Here is a 21,799-nt window from a genome sequence, read left to right on the forward strand (position 1 = left end):
TTATTATTACCAAAGGTTATTTCACGTTAGTTTAGTAGGAAGTTTCTTTAGCACCCAGAGACAGCTGTATATCCTCAGTTGATGTTACACTTGATTACATGTAGCCCACAAGACAAGAGATAGGAAAGGCAAAATATTATTATGAAACTGTAAGCACTGATCATGAATTTAATGTCCTTTGAAATTTAAATATTTCAGTAATTAACATGAACTTAAACTTCAATAACTACTGCATCTTACAGAGTGAATATTTGAAGAATCTCAAGAAAAACTAATCCAGGAAACTCATTGTATGCGCTTGCTATATAAAATTTATGGAATATCTCATGAATGCTAAGTAATTAAACTCATTTTATTATTACTAATCCCTCCTCAAATTAAGGCACAACATTGAGAGCATGAACAAAGCATTCATAGGAACAGAAAAATTTTTAAGCTTGTCTGGATGAGAACCCATGGATACATGCCAAAAACAACTATTTAGAACAATTACTAATTTAATCATGACATTTTACTGTAAAAATAGCTATTTGGTAGTGTAATAAAATTTCTGTATCAAATCACATGATCAAATTGCCACAATTTGTATTTTTCTACAAATAGTTTTAGAATTTCAAAATGGAATTTTTGTCTTGTGTGGGCAATTTTGGATCATTAGAATTCCCTTCTGTTTTACAAATGAGACAGATTTGCTTTATAACAGACACAATACTACACACTGAGTTTCACTCTAAGGGACAGACAGATTCATGATACTGCACGAATTCAGGGCTAAGGTAAATAAAGTAGATATTAACATCTTTTCAAACAGGGTTCCATTTTTCAAAGGACTCAAAAAATACACAGACACAAGAACATTTCAATGTTCTTCATTTTTCTAGTAAAAAGACCCCTAAAAACTCACAAAAGTAAAGCTAACTCAAAGCACTGTGATGTTACAGCTACAGTCTTGCGGTTTAACTAGCTCCTTTCTAGTGTCAAAAGCAAAGCCTGACAAGTTACCTGTGCTGTACAGATATTGCTCGTAGCTTTGTCTCTTCTGATGTGCTGCTCTCGTGTTTGTAAAGCAAGTCGATACACATCCTTTCCATTTGCATCTCTAAGTCACGAAAGAAAATGTTTTTGTTACTTTAAATGACAGTAGATTAAGAGATGGGGCTCTGAGCTTGCTAACCTGAAACTAGTTGTATACCCCCAGAGACAGAAAGTTGCTGAAATGAATAAACACAAGGTGGGACAGATATGACATCTCTGAACAGGCAGCACATGGAACGGGATCTGTACTCTCACGTAAAGCCAAAAGGGACAGAGGGAACAGGTAGCTTTGCTGCCATTTGCCTCTTCCAGTGATGGTGCTACCAACAAGGAAACTTGCTCCAAAGAGCTTTCTAAACACTGATGTCTCTAGATTTTCATTTACATTATGCTTGCCTGGTGTGTCTGAACAGGCAGAGCACACAGTTCTTTTTCTAAGTAAACTACACCAAAACTATTCAGCTTAAAGTCCTAGAAACAATTGTAATCATTTTAACTAGGTAATAACCCAGAAATATAGTTGAACAAATGCCAATAAGGATGCATTTTTTTCTAACAATAGTAAGCAAGAACCTGCAGAATTTATATATAAAAATAACTCCTCCAGCAATGTTGTAAGAGATAACTTAATGAGCTCTGGCCAATCCATCATTTAAGAGGTTCTTTTGTAGAGTTACTAACATGTCAAAACTGGATGGTAAGACTCAGTCTAATAACCTTTAGTAGGATGAAAACTTTCAGAACAGCTACAAAGAAGAAAAGGCCATCTATACACATACATCTATACACACACATACATACATATAAATGGGGTTTTGAATAGCTAGATTATTTGCCTCAAGTATTTGCTTTTCAGCTGTATGATATTTACATCATTTTTGCTCTAGCATCTGTTCTGAGGATTTTGACTACACAGCTCAGTTTATCATCAAAAACTTAAAAAAAATCCACAGCAAAATGCTTCATTGAGGAATTACTGCAACTTTCCATTTTAACACTTCTTTTTGCCAATTTTTTGGAGATGCAGAAAGATGAAAATAGATGAAAAATATCAAACTGCATGTAGTTACAGTATAGCACTAGCATGACCTTGATAAATAAAAATTACTATTCTTTCCCAAAAGATTACACCAGAGTTATAAACAGATCAAAATGTAAAAAGCAGATTAGATTTTAGAACTATGAGTCAAGCCTAAGAATAATACACTTGGAATTAGTAAGATGACTAAAAAATATTTCAAAGAATGTTCCTATATGAACAAAATATTTTCAAAACTCAGTAACAACTACTAATGTTGTTGGTTATTTGGGTTACTGAAACACTTCTGAATAGCTTCCATGCCAAAAATATGCAGTTTTTCCCATAACAATTAGTCTTCATTTTTATTATTTTCAGTTACACATCTTATCAAAATTCTATGCCACCAATAAGAATTACAGGCAGGTTTTTGCACACTATTTCTCCTCCTCATTGAGGTTCGACTAAAACTTGAACTGCATTGAATGCCTTCTTGATTATTTGGGAGGCTCACTATATTTTTTACTTCCTTAAACTTATGTTTTATTGGATGCAGGAGAAGGAAATATTACAGCACAGAATAAGCAGAATAAGCTAGTTTGGGCAAAGCTGTGTGCCATCACAATTAGTCCTCTCTATTGTCTAGGTTATCTCTTCATCCCACAGTGCAGCAAGCACTCTAGACATAGGTCACAGCTGCAGTCCACACAAATGCAATTCTTTAAGCTTGTTTCTTAAAAGTTTTTTTATTCTCCTAGTTTTCAAGAAAAAAATAAGGTGTTAAATACAATGGCATGGTCAGGTATTCTTCATAAGGGCTATCCAAGATGGTCACATCATGTTTTATTTTGATTTTCACTTAAGAGATTAAAGGCAGCCTTTACCTTGTAACGCCCACCATGCGGCCTGGCATCATTCTCACCAGGTTTTCCTTGACAGCAAAGAATGCTGCGTGGGGTCCCCCATAGCAGAGTGGCACACCAAATCTCTGGGAGCTACCCAGGACAACATCTACCCCAAACTCTCCAGGAGGCCTCAAAATACAGAGAGCCAGAAGATCAGTAGCACAGCAGGCAAGAGTCTGAAAACAGAAGTGGGTAGAGTGGTCACCCTCTTTTCTGAAGGAACAGTGTTTGCAGCAGAGCTACATTTGAACATGGTATACCTCACAAAGAGCTGAAGCGTAAACAATAACCTTTGCATGGTATCTCATGCAATATCTAATGTCTATGCCTATGGCTATTTAATGCATCAGACTGAAATATGAATGGCCAAGTAAAATTTACTTTACCCCATTTTGATGAGCTCTTTCAACTAGCTCAGAGAAGTCTTCCACCTTTCCTTCAGTATCTGGGTACTGAAATAATACACCACTGACATCCTTTCCAGTGAAATCCATCTCATGTGGTAATTTGAGCTCAGTAATAACACCGGTATAACTGGAAAACAAAAACATGCAGAAGACAACACATTCAGACTGCTTCCTGTCTTGGAGAGACACTTAATATGATATTTTCATAGATTTATGATTTTTTTTTTAAACATACAGAGAATTCAACCTTCTTTGCATCATTAAATATTGAGAGAATATGGTGTCATGGTACACAGTACAGAAGAATTGCATTTTATCTCACCATCAGAATTATGGAGCAGAGCAGACAGTGCATATGCTACTTGATTTCAAAATTTTGCCACTTTAACAAGTTTAACTTTGACACCCAAGTAATATTGTTATAAAATAGGTACCTCAAACTGTAAACTTAAAAGGGATTTAGCTTTCATTAAAAAAGTTTTACTATCAAGGGCAAGTCATTTCCTAGCTAAAAATGATTAGATTGAATTTAATAACGAAATATATGTATTTGTGTGAAGAACTTACAGGGAAAACTAAATATTTTCTTGTTGTCGTATGCGTATTCTCTCTTTAAACATCTTGAATTGCTTCATAATTATATTTAAATGGAAAAGTAGAAGCAACACCAAATATCAGTATATGATATTTGTATTTGTAGATATATGTATTTATTTTGCAGAAAAAGAGTAATCCTATCTCTCAAACACATTAGGCATATGATAGAGCTATCAAAAATGATTTGTGTAAGTGAAAATATAATGGAGAAAAATGGAGACAAACATTACTTGGCTCTAGTCTGGACCACTGCTATTGTCTGAGGGTGACATCGAGCATCTACATAGAACTTCCTTCTTTTGTTGTGCCTGTTTAAAAGAAAAAAGAAACAGAAAAGAGCAAGCATCAAGAATATATTCTTCTTCACAGAAGCAAAAATCAAAGGGCTTTTAAAATATGAGTTTTCCTAAGTAAAAAGCAATTATAAATTTTAGTTATCATAACTCAAATATATGATTGAATGAGGGTTTTATTCCCTTTAGAATAAGAAAGTTCTTCTCAGACACTCAAATGARATTTGTATATGGCAAAATAATTAAAGTAGGCTATGTAGCAAAATCAGGAGCCAACTTAAACAGCAAGAATGCCTCCATCCACACATACTTTTTAAAATGCAAGCACAGAAGAGGAATACAATTGTCATTTTTCACACAGATTCCCTTTTTTGTCCTGGCTAACCAACCGTGTACCATCCAAGTAGTAAAATAGAGACTAACACATGACTTTATGTCAGACTGATGCGTTGAACAACTGGATAGTTACAACAGAACCTCAGCTACGTAACTTCCTTCAAGATATACAGACCTGCACCGACCTTCAATAATCTCTCTCAGATTTAATTTTTGGTTTGCACATCTCCAAATATCCCTACAATGCAGGTCCCTGAAAGTAAATTCAGATATACCAGTAGTAGGCTCACTTCTGACTATGTTTTTTTCTTTTACAACCTCCTTTCAAGCAAAAGTTGAAAAAAGAAGTAATCCATATCTTTGGTGCTCATGGACACAAGAGATTCATACCACAGACAAACACACCAGGTTAAACATTCACAGCAACACCAAAAGCTTCTCTTGTGGCTTAATAACATGGGTTATCTCTGATCTGCTCAGTGAAAAGGCCACACTCCATTTCAGCTCACTCACCTGCCTAACCCCTACATAGGTGAGATGCCTTTCAAACTCCAAAATTCCTTTCTGATGATGTAATTTAGCCATACTTTTAAACATATTACCTATGACACAACTGCATGGCTTCTGCAGCAGCTGTCCCCTCATCCAGCAAAGATGCATTAGCCATGTCCATTCCTGTGATGTCACACACCATAGTTTGGTAATTTAGCAGGCTCTCCAGTCTGCCCTGGGAAACCTCAGGTTGGTAAGGAGTATATTGGGTAACCCTGTAATAAAAAAATTCTGAATTTAGATCACTGAAAAGAAACACATAACAGAATTAGTCTGCTGAAAAAAAATGTATTGTAAAGCACAACTCACTAACATGAAAGTCTGTTTTAAATCAGCTATTTTTAGAGGGCTGTAATTTATTCTCAGGCTTCCATGACAATAATATTTTTCATACCGGTTTTGACTTGGTTCTCTACAGGAGAAAAATTCTCTGTCTCCATAAGCATACATTTTGGGTGGGAGAGACTAAGAGGAAATTGTACTTTAAAGTCGTAATAAACTGAGTGTGGGAGAAATTAGTAAAGTCACAATATCTGAATGAGAATGCTTCATTCAGTCATGACTAGGTACTGTCATTATCTTTCAACATACTCTTTCTAAAGTCCTTACTTACTGAGTATTCTCCACTCTCATGGGAGGGAAGGCACTTAGCACTTTGCAGGATCAAGCTCAGAAATATGCCCCTTCTCGTGAAATTACAATTTGTGTATTTGCTATTGGAGGGAAGTAAGACTGATCTGAATTTTACCTGATATCACTGGGAGAACAAGGGCATAAAGGCAGCATAAACTGCTCCTTAAAAACAGCAACAGTCAGGGAAATACCCATTAGAATAACACAGGGGGAAAATAAATAAATAAATAAATAAATAAATAGAGCTGCACAGCATGCTGAGAGAAGGCCAGGAGCTCAGGGATGAAAGGCAAAAATAGGGATAAGACACTCTTTTCACTTCCAGAACTCTGGGGTCCTAGATTTCAGGGTGGAATAGGCCAGATTTTATGACAGTTTGAATCCAGAGTAGACTCCAGAAACAAGTGATGAGTAGGAACACACATAGCCTCCGTTTTTCAGTTTTCTTATTGAAAGGATGCTAGTAAGCTCTGGACTTTTGAAAGGGCCTTTTATGATACGTGAGTGAAGGTATCATCTTTCAAGAGAGACTGAAGTACTTGGAAGCTCAAGACCCATATAAAGTTGATAGGAGGTGAACAAGACAGATTTTTAAAGGACTTTGGTTAATATTTGACAGAATAATCAGTTACTAGAAATGAGATATTAATTAAGGTTGTGTATAGAGGCTGTATTTTTCATTTCAACAAAGACATTGTGTTATTAAACCATTACTAATTAGGGACTGGTGCAAAATGAGAAAGGACAAGGGGAAAAAAATCAGTAGTAGAGAAGTAACACATTAAACTTGGGTGTAAATTTTGCTAGAAAACTTTAAAGCTCCATCTGTTCATATTGTGCTAACTCCTTATTTTGTTTTCAAGGATAAAGCACCTTTCTTAAGATGTGTTAATAGTAATGACTCCATCTAGTATTAGGGCAAATTTTCATGCATGAAGTTTGTGTTCTACCGTACATGGTGAAGACATGTTTTAAATTACAAAGATTGGTTTAAAAATGTATTTTTTCTTCAGAAGTGGTGTGACACTGTCTAAGCATCTAAATCCTTTAATATAATAATTCTAGCTCTCAAACATTTTTTCAAATAAAACAGCTGTCTTTAGTCTACACTCAGCCTTTGGCCTGAATTTTTCTAACCATTTTTCTGTACTGTTTGTAAAGTGACTTTCTAAAGTAAACTTAAACAAGTCAAAACTCTAAAGAGCATATGAAATGGCTCCCATTCAAAAAAAAAAAAATCTATTCTGCTTAAGCTTGTTCAAGTGGCTATTTTGTGCTTAATTCAATTCCAGCAACAGCAACAGTCAAATAAAAAAAAAGGAGGAATTACTATAGTGACAAGGAATACAAACTGCTTCTTGTTCAATCAAACTGGTGGAAAATAATCATTTTCAGTCAGTATCTGTTCTGCCCAGAGGTGTATCTATAAACATTCCCAAGTTAGTTAAGGCAGATTGGTCACGATACAAAAGAAACCTTCCATGAGAACTAAAGGAGTCTTTCTTGAGTCAGTGCCAGACCTTTCAGAAGTCTGGGGGTAAGTGGCTTTCGTTTTTGTAGCTTTTAAAAATTCTTTGCTTTAGTTTACTTTTCTGCCCTTATTCTACTTTCAAAAGTATTTGTATGAATACAAACTTTAAGATACTGATGAATATTTTAAAAGACTCTGAAGCAATATTATGTGCCCTGGGAGTCCCCAGAGACTGGGATCAACAGACTGGCATTAAAGCAAGCAGTATCTAGGAAACACATTCTTTCAGCCAAAGACTAGTTTGCTGATCAAAAGACCTGGCTGAGAAAGGAGCAGAAGTGTTCGTACTTTGAAGCTGGAATGGTTTTACATTTAACAAAGAAACAAACAGACTATACATTAATTTCAGAATCAACAATTACAGTTTCTTTATACTAAAGCTGGCTCTTGCTATTACTTTGCCTTAAAACAGGCTCTTGGGGAAAAGGACAGTGAAATGGTAGATCACAGAAAAGACACAGAAAACTCCATCATCAAGAAGCACACAGTGAACTAGTTCTTGATTATTTTTTGTAGGTATGTAGTCAATAAATCCAAGACTAAGCTTAATTTATTTCTTAATATATAGTAAGTTCTAGTAAAACAGTTCATCAGAATATATTCATCGGTAATTTTCTCTATAGCTTAACTGAGTCCTGAGAAAGTTAATGTATTTGCAATCAAGGACCACCTTTCTATTTTTTAACATTTTGTAAGTTAAGTTCTTGCAGTTTTAGACACAGTATCAGCAAGACTAATCTCATGCAATGACAGAGCTAGAACTGATTTGGATTTCCAGTGATATAGAGCATTCTTTTTGAGATCTGACAAACAGTAAGATAAAATGATCTTAAAGCAAGGACAGACCACTAGCATAATTTGAAACAAATATACAGGAGCCTCAGAAAAAAAATATAATTCATTCATCTTAAAACACTGGAAAACTGAGAACCCCAGTATATGAATTTTCTAAATTATCTGACTTTTCAGAATTTTAAGGACTGGATTTCATCAGTAAGGCCAAGATTGAACTCCTCTCTCCCCTCCCATTCCCCCCACCCCCCGCCCAGGCCATTCGTACTTAATATAAATATGCAATATATAAATATCGTAGTGTAGAAAGATATTACAGCAAAGCTGTGTAACTGGTGGCCTTCCAACTTCAAGCGATTCCACCTGGCCTGTAAAATTCCCCAGTGCCTTACTGTTTGTAGAGTTCCAGGCACGTCACTTGGCACTTTATGCATCTTTGAAGAGTTGTTATATAGGTGATCCTGAAACTCACCCATCATTTTGAGAGCTCAATAGTCTTATGAAATGGCATACTTATGAAAGACATCTCAGTTTCAAACAAAAACATAAAAAATCCTAAATATATCATACAAAAAGCATCTAATTTACTGTCAAATTTGGCATGCTTTGCAAGTTGCTCGTGCAGCTTTCTGTGTCTTTTCTGGAAGTAGAAACCAGCTGCTTAGCGTTTACATCTGACATTTTTGCAAGGTATGCAATGATTTTCAGAACGTAATGCAGGAGAGGTTAGTGCTAATCACTAATGAGTTAAGCTACTGATGTAAAGATTGCTGATATCCTTGGTACACATTCTTTATTCTTACATTTTAATATTTGGGGACAAAGTAAGCAGGTGAGCTGTGCTTTGGAGAGCTCTACACTCTACCATGCTTCACTGGTTGGTATAAGCATGAACCTTAAAGGCCTTCTTGATTTTCAGTCTTACAGATATTTTTATCCATTGAAGCTCCAAAAATACCACTCTGTTTTGACATGTATGATGTTTAAAAGAAGCCTATATGTGAGCTTATTTCTGAAGCCAAATATTCTTCGTATTTTTTAGTTATTTATTTATGCTCATGTCATAGCACAGAATTAACTGGGTCTGTTATTAGAGTCACAGTTCAGCCCACTTAGGATGAAATATTTTAACAAATATGTCAATATGTGATGCAGCAGAATAAAGACTATACATCCATAACAGCAGAAAGATGACAGATATTTGTATGCCTGAGGAATCCATGCTGAATGTCAGTAATGATGGTATGCCCCAAAGTAAATCTTTTTGCCTGAATTTTAGAGTTGAGATGCTCTAAGGATCAATTAAACGTACACACTGAGAGGCTATTTATTTGTTTTGAGAAAGCAGGCTGCCTTTAAATAAATAAATAAATAAATAAATAAAATTGACTGGGATGTCAAGTTATTGAAAACATTTATTTCTAAGACTTCCATCTAAGGTTAGTAGGGAATTATTAGTTACAGACTGCCAGGAACAAGGGAGTGTTAGCAGCTACAAAATAACCAAGATCAGAAAGAAACAAAATATAAAAAATAAGGGCCTAGGACCCTCTACCTTGTGCAATTAAATCCCTCTCCTCGGAGACTGGAACTGTAACTACGATACTTCTGTCAAGCAACAGTCCGCTACAGAAAACTTGCGGCTTATTTTGTAACTTTGCAYCAGAGTGTTCTCTGGATAAAAGAAATTGCCTGAAGAGTATCTACCCAAAGTATTTTTAAATATACCCCAAAATACCCAAAGTACTAGCTTCTTTCAACAATACAGAAGTTTCAAATGGGCTTCAGATTTCAAAGAAAAGGATGCCCATGCTTTTCCAAAAGCTACCAGTACAAGATATTCTTGAATGCCAACTTCCCAGACACTTAATTAGTACATAGCTTTGGTCAGACAACTCTATCTCAACTGATTAAACTATTCAAGTTTTTATTGTGAACAGAGATCTGGTACACCATTTTCTGAATGCTTCAAAAAGCTTTGAAATTCTGGCAGGGTTGAATATTTTCTTAGCAGAACCTAACATCCTGAAGGATTTTGCTGGCAAATCTTCTAAAGAATGCAGTGTGGGTCAACAGTCCCATTTCCAGCTGAAAATACATTTTGTTCTCAAGTTTCTTCCTGAAATCTACCCCTTTGCTTCCTACCTCCTCCTACCAAGTCTGAGTGTCCTAAATACTAAAAAGTCCTTCATTTCTGTGTTCATAGATTTCTGTTAACAATTCTAAAGAATGCCAAGCAATGAGAAACAACAAATCATGTGAAAGACACAGGATTGAGCAAAAAAAATAAGCCTTAACTTGCAGCATTACCCCTGAAGCTGTAATGGGTAGATGTTAGCRTTTATAAGATATACACTTAGCAGATGTGAGAAGAGGCTTGATTTCTGACACAGCTTCTATAAAGTCTGCATGCTTAAGAAGTTTGCTTTTATCTCCCCCTTTCCAGCAAACACAATTCACTTTAACCTTCTGTAAGTTTAGCTTTTAGTATTCTAGTTTGATTTTATGGGGCAGTCCAAGAATAGATTTTTGAATGAACTCTCACAGTCGCTTTACTAACACTATATATATTTTTCATATTTAAAAACATGTAATTTATTTCAATTCTTTTACTTTAACCATTCTTATTTTTGACTCTAGCAGTGCAATATTTGTTTGCATAGATTCCTCAGGTCTAAGAAGTGCAAATTCTTGAAATATCTGTGCAACTTCTTGGTCAGTTGAAAAGTCTGATGATACACAAATAAAACAAAGGCTAATAACAAATAGGCTTGGAATTCTGAGGATACAGAGACCAAGATGAAGTACACGCCAGTCACTATTTGTAAACAAGCAATATTTGGCTTAACCTGATAAAAGTATAGTACTTAATTAACAATGGCTTTTTACAGTAACTAATTTGATTCTACTTTTCCCCCCCCCTTTAAATATTGTTTTTATTCAAATGAAAATTACTCAGTGATAAAGATGTCAGTTATGACTGAATTATAGTGCAAAAAAGGATGTTATTGACTAGAGACACAGAAACTTCAGGATGAGACAATGCATGATATCAGTGCCTTCAGTCTGGTGGACTGAATTTCATTTTCATTTTTCTGATGTGTTAATTCTGAGTTATAGGTGTTTAGAGTAACATCCAATGCTAAATGAGTACTTATAACCAAGCCTTAGAACCTTTTTCCTGAAAAGTCCTTCAAGAGACAAAGGCTTTTACTGTTTAGAATAATGTTACCCATTATACATAAATGAATGCACTGAACGTATTTTTTCATTTAACATTAAAAGAACAGTAAAATTCAAGTCTGACAGACTATTTTTTGGCTTATCCCAAACAGCTGAACTGTCATCTGGGTTCCGAGAACAAAGTACGATATTCTCAGCCTATTCAAAAATTAATTATCAAGCACACTATCAACCTGTTCTCAGCAATCCATTGACTGAGTTATTTGTTTAAACAAAGACACACTTTATGGATATACGTTCAAACTCTTGAAGCTCTCTGGGGTCAAAAAAAAGAAAAAAAAGAAAAAAAGAGAAAAAAAAGAGTGAAATATCGAAGGAAAAGCATTTAAGACTTCCAAGGCTGCATTCTTTCTCATAAGAAAACCATAATCAGAGTATTGTGTAGTATTTAAATATCTCTGTCCATAATTGGACACACTAGTGGAGAAGGGAGCACTTTAATTTTAGGCAGAATCTAGGAAAGAATTACTTTTATTTAGAGTTAAATCTGCATACTTCCTTTAAAGCAAACTAAAACATTCATGTTTTAGTTCATAAGAAATATAAGCTGTGAACAGAAGTCATGGAAGTCTACCTTACAAGCAGAAGTCTTTTATGGAACGAGCATCTTCTAAAGTCACTTTTTCCTCTCTAACTTTTGAACAATATAGTTTCCACACTTAAAACATCAGTATCAAACATACAAAAAGCCTTAGCCAAAAGAATGGATATTGGACATATTTGTCTATGCACATCCAAATATGAAATTTAAGCACGTATTTATACATATGCATTTAATAAGGAAAACCTGTACGTTACCATCCTGCATTCTCCAGCAAGTTCCGTGCAATAGGCTGAGGCACTGAGCAGTTGTAATAACCCATGCCAATATAGGACCTCCATATCTTGTTCTTGCTTGCAATACTGTATAGAGTTTCAAGGATTTCATTTTCACCTAGTTGAAAAGAAGTGATAGCAGAAAAGTTCAGTTACATATCATGTTAGCAGTTTTCAGCTAAACTGCCTTGTATCTCTGTTAAAAAAAAATGCAGTAAATAGACTGTATCAGAAAAAGGTACCAATGAAAGGTAAAATAATAACCTGGTAAAACGTTCTGGGAAAGTTTAATTTCTACCTGACCTAAGTGGTGGTTTCTTTGGTATTTTTTGTTTTTTTTTTCTCATTTCTATAAGGTGACTTTTCTGGATGCAACTGGAATTAGGTATTTGTTAACAGCTTCATTTTCAGTTGTTCTTTCACATTAATCACATTTGACAGTTACGTCACAAATACTTCATTTTGGGCAGTTATTCATTTTTTAACATTAAATAAAACACTGCACATCCTAAACAATGTAAATGTCACTATCATAAGTGCAACAACTGAATAATCACAGAACTCTGACCAATGTGAAAATCATAGCAAGAGAAGTAGTTGTTATGGGGAAGTGGCTTATGACGGTCTTTTGTTTGTAATGCAAAAATGCATTCTGTTTCTCTTGTACACACATTAAAATAAATCTCAGAAAAGACTTTTTATTAGCTGAACATTGCAGAATCAGCATGGGATGAAGTCCTGGTCATTCACAGTTAAGATTTAGTGTGTTTAACAGAGCAGAACTTGCACTAACTGAGTTCACACCAAGTATCCAAGAAAAATTTCTTAGAATTCAGGAACTTCATGTTCTCTGCAGACCCCAGTGACATTTCCCCCCAAACAGCTGCTAAAATAAAAGAGGTCCTCTCAGTTTTAATATGCTTCATCAGGTTATTAAAACAAAAACGTGTGAACACAATATTTCTAGCTGAAGAAATTCCACTTAAGCATAGCTTTGAAAATAGTCTATCAGTCTAATTAAGAGAGATTACAACAGAATGCTACTGAAGTGTTGAGATGAAAGGTAAAATTGTCCGTCCCCCTCTCCCCCCCCCCCAAAAAAAAAATAATTAGTTTTTGGTCTTGCTTCTAGATATTTCTCAACATCCTTTAGGCAAAAATCACATTCACTAAATCTGTTTCTAGTAGCTGATGAATAACGCCAGCCGATATTTGCCAAAGGGAAAGATTTACAAAATAGTTGAGTACCAGAGGATGCAGAGAGATGGTCAGTAGGCTTTGTAAGATTATGTAGAGGGACTGATCTGCCTAACCTAACAGACCTGGGTGGACATTGGACACCTAGCTTTCTAAGTATCCCTCAAAATTCCCTATGTACTCATCTGCATCTTTAGGTGCTCAGATCTTTTTTTCTATCTGACCTTGGAAGCTTAGGCACTCAGCAGTTGCACTAAAGTCTGTTCATTTTGCAGTGCAGTTTGAAAAGGAGACTTTGGAATATAAGGCTATAAATAAGCAAAGGAAAATAGCTTGAGCCCCGCACGTTTCAAAATCCATTTCTCTGTATAAATTACTCCAGCAAGAGAGATCAAATCAAAACAGTCACAGTGGTCTAATGCCCTAGAACCTGATGGCAAACAATTCTCCATAAAAAACCTCCAGGTTTTGAATTGATTTCTTCTATAGCCATAAACAAAGGTATTTATTGATCTTCACCTCTGATTTCAAAACTCATCTCTCCTCTGCCATTTACTCAAAGTGTTACTATTACATTCAATGTACAAACATTAATTCCTTATTGAAAATCTCCAGGTTTTCAATTAATTTCTTCTACAGCCACATAATAAATAGTAACACTTTACATTATATACTTTATTATTTATTATCACCTCTGATTTCAAAACTCATCATTGTTAAATCAATGTATAAATAAATTTCATGTTTTCAGTAAAATACATTTTTTTTCTGGGGACTCAAGGGTCATATATTCATTGAACTTGAACTCAGCAATACCCAAGGCAAAGTTTCTGAAATGTAGTAAACAGTTCCACTCCCCCGTACTACTCCTACAGAGCTTATTTCAGACAAATGCACTTTGTTTTTGGTGAGAGTTTTAACATTTTAAACCTCTTCCTCTCTGTCACCAGCAAACAAATATTTTGATGAAAGGCATTTCTGTTTTTAGAGCTTTGGTTCTGTATTCTTGCAGAATTTAAATCAAATTTCAACATTTTTTTTGGAAATGCTATTGCATTTGTTCATTTAACTCTAAATTCAGTTAAAAGAAGAAGTTGGATAGCATTTAACTCACTCACTAGCCCAACGTTACACATAAAAAATGCATTAAGAGCAAGATTTCTGTAGTAAACACATACTGAAAATATTGTACTATGTGCCAGATAGCACTTGCTTCCTTTGTTAACCTGACTGGATGATTATTCTAGAAAGTTGAGAGTCACTTCTCAGCAGATAGAGCTAAGAAACTACCAAAGGAAGTCACTGAACTTATGCTAGAGCTCCCTGAAATAATACCATGTTTTCTGAAATGGATTCAAGAGAAAAAACATAAAGCTTAGTGAGACAGTAAGCAGCTCAGGCAGCAAATAAGCTTCCACAAGTCATCTAGAAAAGTTGCACATACAGATTCCAACACAGATTAAATTTTTTAATTACAACATTTATATAAGAGTTATCTGTGAAGAAAGTTATATTACTAGTTTTTTAATCAGGATAGCAAAATGCTGGAGGGCACACTCTCTCCATTTCTGCTTCATGTCACTTGCCCTGATCCTTTGGTCACTACAAAGGCAACAGCAGCAGGTCTCAAATGTGTCTCCTACATTTGGCATGCCTCTTTGAAGAGATATGGGGTAAACAGCCCTTCCACTTTACCCTAGACTGAACATTGCCTTGAAGGAGTTCATCAAAGCACTAGGCATCATTTTAGTAAGATATTTACAACCAATAAGGAACTGCACACCAGTGTTACTGATGTCAATAGCCCCTGATTTGACTGTCCAGCCTGGCTTCCCTAAGAACAAATGTAAATGCATGTAGATTTAAGATGATTTAATTTTTAATCAAATCTGTGTTTGGTTTACACTGATAAGGTTCTGAATTAAAGCAAAACTAATCTAGACAAGGGTCAAAGAAATTAACACATACACTGGGGCACAAACACAGGTGAGTAAGGCTGTTAAACCATCCCTAGCAGCCCCCTGGCACCTATGGAGAAAAGATCAAGGAGAGTCAGCCAGGCTTTTCACAGAGGTGGGTGGCAAGAGCTAGACCCACCAAAGAGAGCCCACCAGCAGGGCTGGGGCCCAGGGAGGTTGTGTCATCTTGGAAGTTTTCAAGAGCCAACTGGTTAAAGCCCTGAGCAACCTGGTCTCATCCCACGACTGATTCTGTTTTGAGCAGGAGGTCAGACTAGCTCCCTGCCAACCTACATTGTCTTGTGATCCACCTCCCTTATGGTAGCAGCGATTATCTTCTCCATTCCAGCAAACCTAGTTTTCAGCTGTAGATTCCAATAACATGAATTGTGGAAGTGGTCTGACACTGCACTGTTCACTTTGTAAATGAACATCTAATATAAAGACAGAAGAATGTAATAACTGCAATCTTCAGTATGCTTAAAAATTATTTTTCAAATTCAGAATTAAATTACTAAATTTCCATTTTTGTAGGTAAGAGTGCCACCAAATAAAAAAAACCTGCCTAGAAACGTAGAACCTTTCTGCCATAGAGGCCACACACCTTGGGCACACTGTATTCATGTAAATAATTGCTGATTATTTTTCTTTTAAGCCAGAACATATGAATGAGACTGGTGTATTTTGGAAGGTTTCAATATATATGGTTTAAGAATAGCTTGTTGTAAGACCTCTGTGCTGGGTTACTGATTTAAGTTCTTCCCACCAGCTGGTAAAGTGAGAAGCAATATACAAAATGGGAAACAAAAAAAGATTTAAAAAAATGAATGCTATTAAGAAACACTTAGAAACTGGCCAACACTCAGCTGTCTGTTTCCAGTTTTCTGAGAAGCATGGTTGAAATGCCTTTATCTTGAATTCATTCTATTGGATATAGTCTATAAATCCTTCAAGAACCTTATTCAGCAAGAAAAGAATTGCCAGCTAGTCACTGCAGTTATCTTTATTCCCTGCACCCAGTTCACTAGATAATAAGATCAGAGGCAGTACCCAGAATAAAGTTCATTGATCTTGCAGTACTGTTATCTCAGAACTGTGGAGAAAAACCACTGAGGCTCTCACTAGGAGTTCAGTGAGGACGTTTCATGACTGCCACACACACACATGCACGCATGTGCGCACAAACAGCCACAGAGCCACACAGAGCCACAGGTAAAACAGAGGCAATATATATCACAAAAATAGGAAGAAGGAAGGAATTATCTCGTTCTAAAATGTTAATGCTATTATTTCTGCTGGTGTTTTACTGACCGGCCTAGTAGCTTTGCTTTGAACCTGTGAGATATCTACAGGGAAGTAGGGTACCCAAAGTTAAGACAGGAAAAAAAAGAAAAAAAAAAAAGAGGAGAAATCAAGACAATAGATGCTAACTTAAAATCTACAATGTAAGAGAGAAGAGGCTATTTGTCTGATGTCATTTTGCTCACCTTACATAAATCCTTCAAGAAAACCAGCTTCTGAGGTCAAGTAAGCAAGATTTTCAAAACAGAAAAAGGGGGCTAATTTATTTCCCTTGCTTCAGCAATTCCATCTCTGGAACAAAATCAAATTATATTGAAGTAAAACTGCTCTGAAGCACTGTCAAATTCTGTCAGACGTGTAATAACGCTGTAGAGTGGCCCAGGAGAAGTGCCTGCTCCACATGGCAAGTCCTGCCAGAGACTCCTCAAGAGAAGGGCTGAAAGCCAATGCTATCTGCTGCCCTGCCTCCTCTTCCTCCTCCCTCTGCTCAGGCCCAGCACTTACACAGCCTGTCTGGGCAGCAGATGCAACTGAGGGTGCTGCAAGGACAGGGAGGCATGCAGTGGCTGAGGGCCAGCGATAAGTCTGCCTTTTGCCTTCCTACCCTGAAGGCCTACCGGCTGCTGAAAGGGGAGCAGCAGCCAAAAAGTGCCATGAAGAGTGAAATGTTGTGGGGGGACAGCAGATTCCAGCAATGCTTGTGGCAGCTCTCTGGAGGATAGTGGTTGTCCAGGCAGTAGGGATCCCAAGTGTACAATATGTACTCTAGTTGTAAGGAATCTGAAATGATAAAGTCAGCTCTAAAGTCTACTTAAAACCGATTCCTGACATCAATCTCACACAGAATTACTTTTAAGTGTTGTTTTAAAGTCAAAATGACAGTTAGAAGATATTTAACTACAAAAAGAGCAATTAACTTGAAGATATGAACTGTTTTTGAATATGGCTGCTTCTGAATCATACGCATTTTAAAAGTGTTTACGTTGGAGACCCAATTAGTTGCCTATGGAGGTCTTAACTAACATTTACAACCAAAAATTTTAGAGTAAAATTTGAAATATTTTGGAGAATCATTGTAAAGTTTGCAGAATCATTCTTTCAATTCAAATTCTGATTGAAAAAGTAGAAATATGTATCATAATCTATAAAGTCTTTGAATTTTAACACTGAATACATCCATGAAATAAAGATGGACCTATGACAAGAAGCATTCCAGGGATAGCTATGACTAATAAACACAGTAGGTTTGCAGGGATAAAAGAAAAGAGGATTAGCTTTATATAGGGTGGCTCGTTCTTTTACTTCAACTAGGTCAGTCACTATATGTGCTAAAGCACCTTCAATACCTAAAGAAAAGCTGATTGTTACAGACTTTCAGTGGTACATTCCAGTGGTTTTACAACATGAACTGTCAGTGGGCTTATGGCAGCAGGTACCTCTAAAATGGCTTCTTCTTTCTTTTTTTTTTTTTAAATCAGGACAGTGACATAAAACACTTCTGTCATATTACATAGCTAAGGAAGCAATTAATTTCAGATACCTCTTAGCACAAGTTATATTCCTTTATTTCTCTTCTTCATCACTGACCAGTTCTATACCAGAAAAGATCTACCAATACAGAAAAATTAGTATYGAAAGAGCATTTCTAGCATAGATGCACTTTATCAGTAAAGCTTAGCATTTACCAGGATAGCTTTTTCATTCATACATAAGCAAAACAAACACCCAGTTGAGTCCAGAGGCTTTCTGTGTCAATATCTTATGTCAGTCAGGGAAGTAATGAAGCCCGATTCTTCTACTGAAGGTAGGGCTGTGCTAAAAAGACCAGCAAAGACAAAACATGTTAGGAAAACTGTGCTTCTACTGCAATAAGATGTTTTATTTAGGAATGGTGTTATCATTCCTAATGTCACACCTTTTAAAAACAACTTTTTAATATAAACTGCAACCACATGAGGAATTTTTATTGCTATTGTATAGATACAGCTTACAGATTTTTGAACTTTTAGATAACTTCTTACCAATAGAATTACCAATAGAAACAGCAGTAATGCAAAACAATCTTTCCTACTGCCACACCTAATCAAAGTTTGAAAATATGGATATACATGAAATGTTTCCAACAGGGACATCCCCCCCTTCTCTGTAGTTGGTACTGTTACACAGTTCGCATAACAGCCTTGTCTAAGCTGAAGAATGTTGCCAACTTATATAGATTAACTATGCAAATATATAACCTTGTATGGACATTTTTCTCCTGTGTTAACATTTTTTCTCCTAATTAGGAATTTAGCTATGGTACTTTACATTCACATCTGAGACAAGGATGAAGCTATTAAAGTTTTAAAAAAATAAGACTTAATTATAGAGACCCAACATTCAGACATATTATTTATGGTGGGTGCATGAGTTTCAGGCCACATGTCTAATCTGGATTGTAAGCATTGACTTGAATGAGACTTCAGTGCAAGCTGCATTTCTTAACAAGAAGTAGCTCAAGCACAGCTTATCTCAGCTGCACTCTAACCAGTGAAGACACCACAAATATTTTTTAAACTGAAGTTACAAAGGAAAATGGAAGTGTCTATTTAAATCATTATAACTTGCCATTTTAGGAAATCATGAACTTTATGAATGACAAAGTTGAAGAACACAACTGGAATTGCCTTGCCCTGTTCTCTCATTGCATATCTGAGTTCTGTGGGCAAGAGAGTAAAACCGTCTTCATCAAAATTAATAGAACACATCTAAAGTATAATATAGTTCTCATGACATTTTACTAATTTTGCTATTTCCCTTTAATATGAGGATGTGATAAGGATATAATATACCATATGTATGGAGCAAATCCCACACTGTTGGTTAGAGAGACAGTGTTCTTTCTAATAACACATTGACCAGAAAGCAAGTTTGACTCAGAATAAAATGTTCTAGGTACAAGATGTTCAATGTGAAGTAGCACAACTTTAGGCTGAAGCTTTTAACTGGTCTCTTATAGGCTGTGTGGTTTTCTTCTAGCAATATAGCAGAAAACTAGTGTCAAAAATCTGCACACTAAATTACAAAATATAGTTAGTTCATCACAGTGTAGGGAAAAGAAAAAGCAACAGTGTACAGACAAGTTTTCTGTACCTCGTGCAAGTGTATTTTTAAAATTCACTGTTGCATGCAGTGCAAGAGTCTGCATCAAGTCACACTCTTTTCAAGTTTACTACAAGGAAAAAGAAACAGCATAGCAAATGGAGCAAATACCAGTGAACTACATACACTGTTAGCTAATGAGGTCCTGCTGTACAATGAGAACTTCTATATAGCAGAACATCACTAATTCATAGCAACGAATTGCGAGACTACTTCAAAATAATTGTGCAAATTATTATGTGAACACACAAAACAACACATGAAGATTTTGACTTAGGTTAACAGTGTTGGCTTAGTTTTAAATAACACGATTATTTTAATACCTTTCTAACCATACTGTGTCACATTTATGCTAAGTCTCAGTAATGAAAAATGTTATAATAGTTTCATATACTAAATCCAAAATATCACGAAGAAACCATCTAAAATGATGTTTATGATGTAGTTATTAACGACAATCTACATTATCCCCTCTTACAGACCTAGATATACCCCAAACAACAATAACAACCCCCCCAAAGCTCTTTCCCTTGAGGGCAAGTTTAAAAAATAAAAATAAAAATAAATCACTCTTCTAGTCAGGGAATATCTTGATTAAAACACATTTCCAATGGGTGAATATATCGAGAAATATTTACACTATTCACGTGGAAAGAAGAAGAGAATTAAATTTCATCTCTCCTGCCTTCCCTACCCCCCATATTAACAGGATGGAAAAACTTATCTAAGGAAAAATCATTGCACAAGTAAAATATTTTTAAAATAGAAACTTTTAATCACTATTGAATTATTGCTGGCTAGAATCTGCCTTTTCGGGCTGTAGTTTTCCCGGCTGTTCATTGTGGCGGCTGCTTCTCATGTGTGATGTCATCTCAGACTAACCAGATTGAACTGGCCAGGAACCCCACAGAAGCTTCAGTGCCTGAAGTTTACACTCAAATTACAATGTGCTGATGAGCAGTGTAAAACCCAGCAGGAGGGATCAAAATGCTAACAAAACAGTCGAATGATCCTAACACAAATATAAAGTTAATATTGATGTAAACGTCTCTAGCGGCTGAATGGCTACTAAGCTTTGTACATTTCCACGGAATTATTTAGCTAGTTGCATTTTTAGGTGTTTCTTTCAATAGCAGGCTTTCTAAGCATGATGCCCATGGTTATCTATCAAGATTGCAATTAATACAGCTAGAAGTTTTCTGCTCTGATTAAAGCCTAATTTTTAAAAAAAGTTAGTATCTAAAACTTCATCATGTCACATCAAAGTTTTCTAAAGCAGTCTGCTGAATTACTGTATTGCTACTACAACTAGCTCAGATGTTTTGTATTCCTGCTGTTTACCCGTTTCCCTCAATCAAATCGATTCAAAATGCTAACCATTGTCTCTAGTGTATGTTATATGGAGATGCATGCAGGTTTTGCATATTATTTGAATATGGGTATTATTGTTGAAAAACTCACAGAGAAGTCACGCAAATTGTACGACACCACGAAGGACAGCAACTCATTTGAAAGAGTAATTTGCTACAGTCTGCACTAAAGTGACGATTTTTAAACACACCTTTCCCTCCGTATCAGACTCCCGGGGCACAGCGAAGGCACTGTAGCGCTTGATTTCAAGAACGGTTCACAGACAATTCTGCCGCACAAGTTTTCCTGCCGATTTCAAACCCGAGAGCAAGTAAGGCAGCAAGCACACTTGTGTGCTTAGAGCGTGATGGCTGGCTGGTACAGCTGCCTTACTAAATCCTACCCTCATTTTGCATCGCACGGGAGACCTTTTGTTCCACGTCTCGGAAGGGACATTCGGTGGGAAGGAGGAAGCCCCCCGGTCCTGCCCCGCCTCGGCGTAACTCAGGTTTGGGAGGGCGGGCAGGGGGCGAGGGGGGAGGGCTGTGCAGGAGGGTCCGAGCGGCAGCCCGGGCGCAGCAGGCACTTACAGACGTGGTCATCCATCTTCAGCGGCCTCCGGAGGCGGATGCTGGCGGGAATGGTTTTATCCATCAGCTCCTCGACGCTCTGGAAAGAGGCGACCAGCGCGCC

General features: G+C 36.3%; 1 protein-coding gene across 1 annotated transcript in view; it reads right to left on the bottom strand.

Annotated features, from left to right (window-relative positions):
- The window catches only part of GLDC (glycine decarboxylase), a 42,344-nt gene extending 20,570 nt beyond the window's left edge, over positions 1-21,774 (bottom strand). The window contains exons 1-7 of the mRNA XM_026083601.1: positions 21,697-21,774; positions 12,141-12,276; positions 5,194-5,358; positions 4,193-4,270; positions 3,345-3,492; positions 2,938-3,134; positions 1,003-1,099 (exon numbers count right to left, since the gene is read on the bottom strand). Of these exons, the coding sequence (XP_025939386.1) occupies positions 1,003-1,099; positions 2,938-3,134; positions 3,345-3,492; positions 4,193-4,270; positions 5,194-5,358; positions 12,141-12,276; positions 21,697-21,760 (885 nt within the window). The 5' untranslated portion in view covers positions 21,761-21,774. The remainder of the gene's footprint in view (positions 1-1,002; positions 1,100-2,937; positions 3,135-3,344; positions 3,493-4,192; positions 4,271-5,193; positions 5,359-12,140; positions 12,277-21,696) is intronic.
- Positions 21,775-21,799: the final 25 nt, after the last annotated feature.

This window comes from Apteryx rowi, unplaced genomic scaffold, assembly GCF_003343035.1.
Source record: "Apteryx rowi isolate R43461 unplaced genomic scaffold, aptRow1 scaffold_61, whole genome shotgun sequence".
Taxonomy (NCBI): domain Eukaryota; kingdom Metazoa; phylum Chordata; class Aves; order Apterygiformes; family Apterygidae; genus Apteryx; species Apteryx rowi.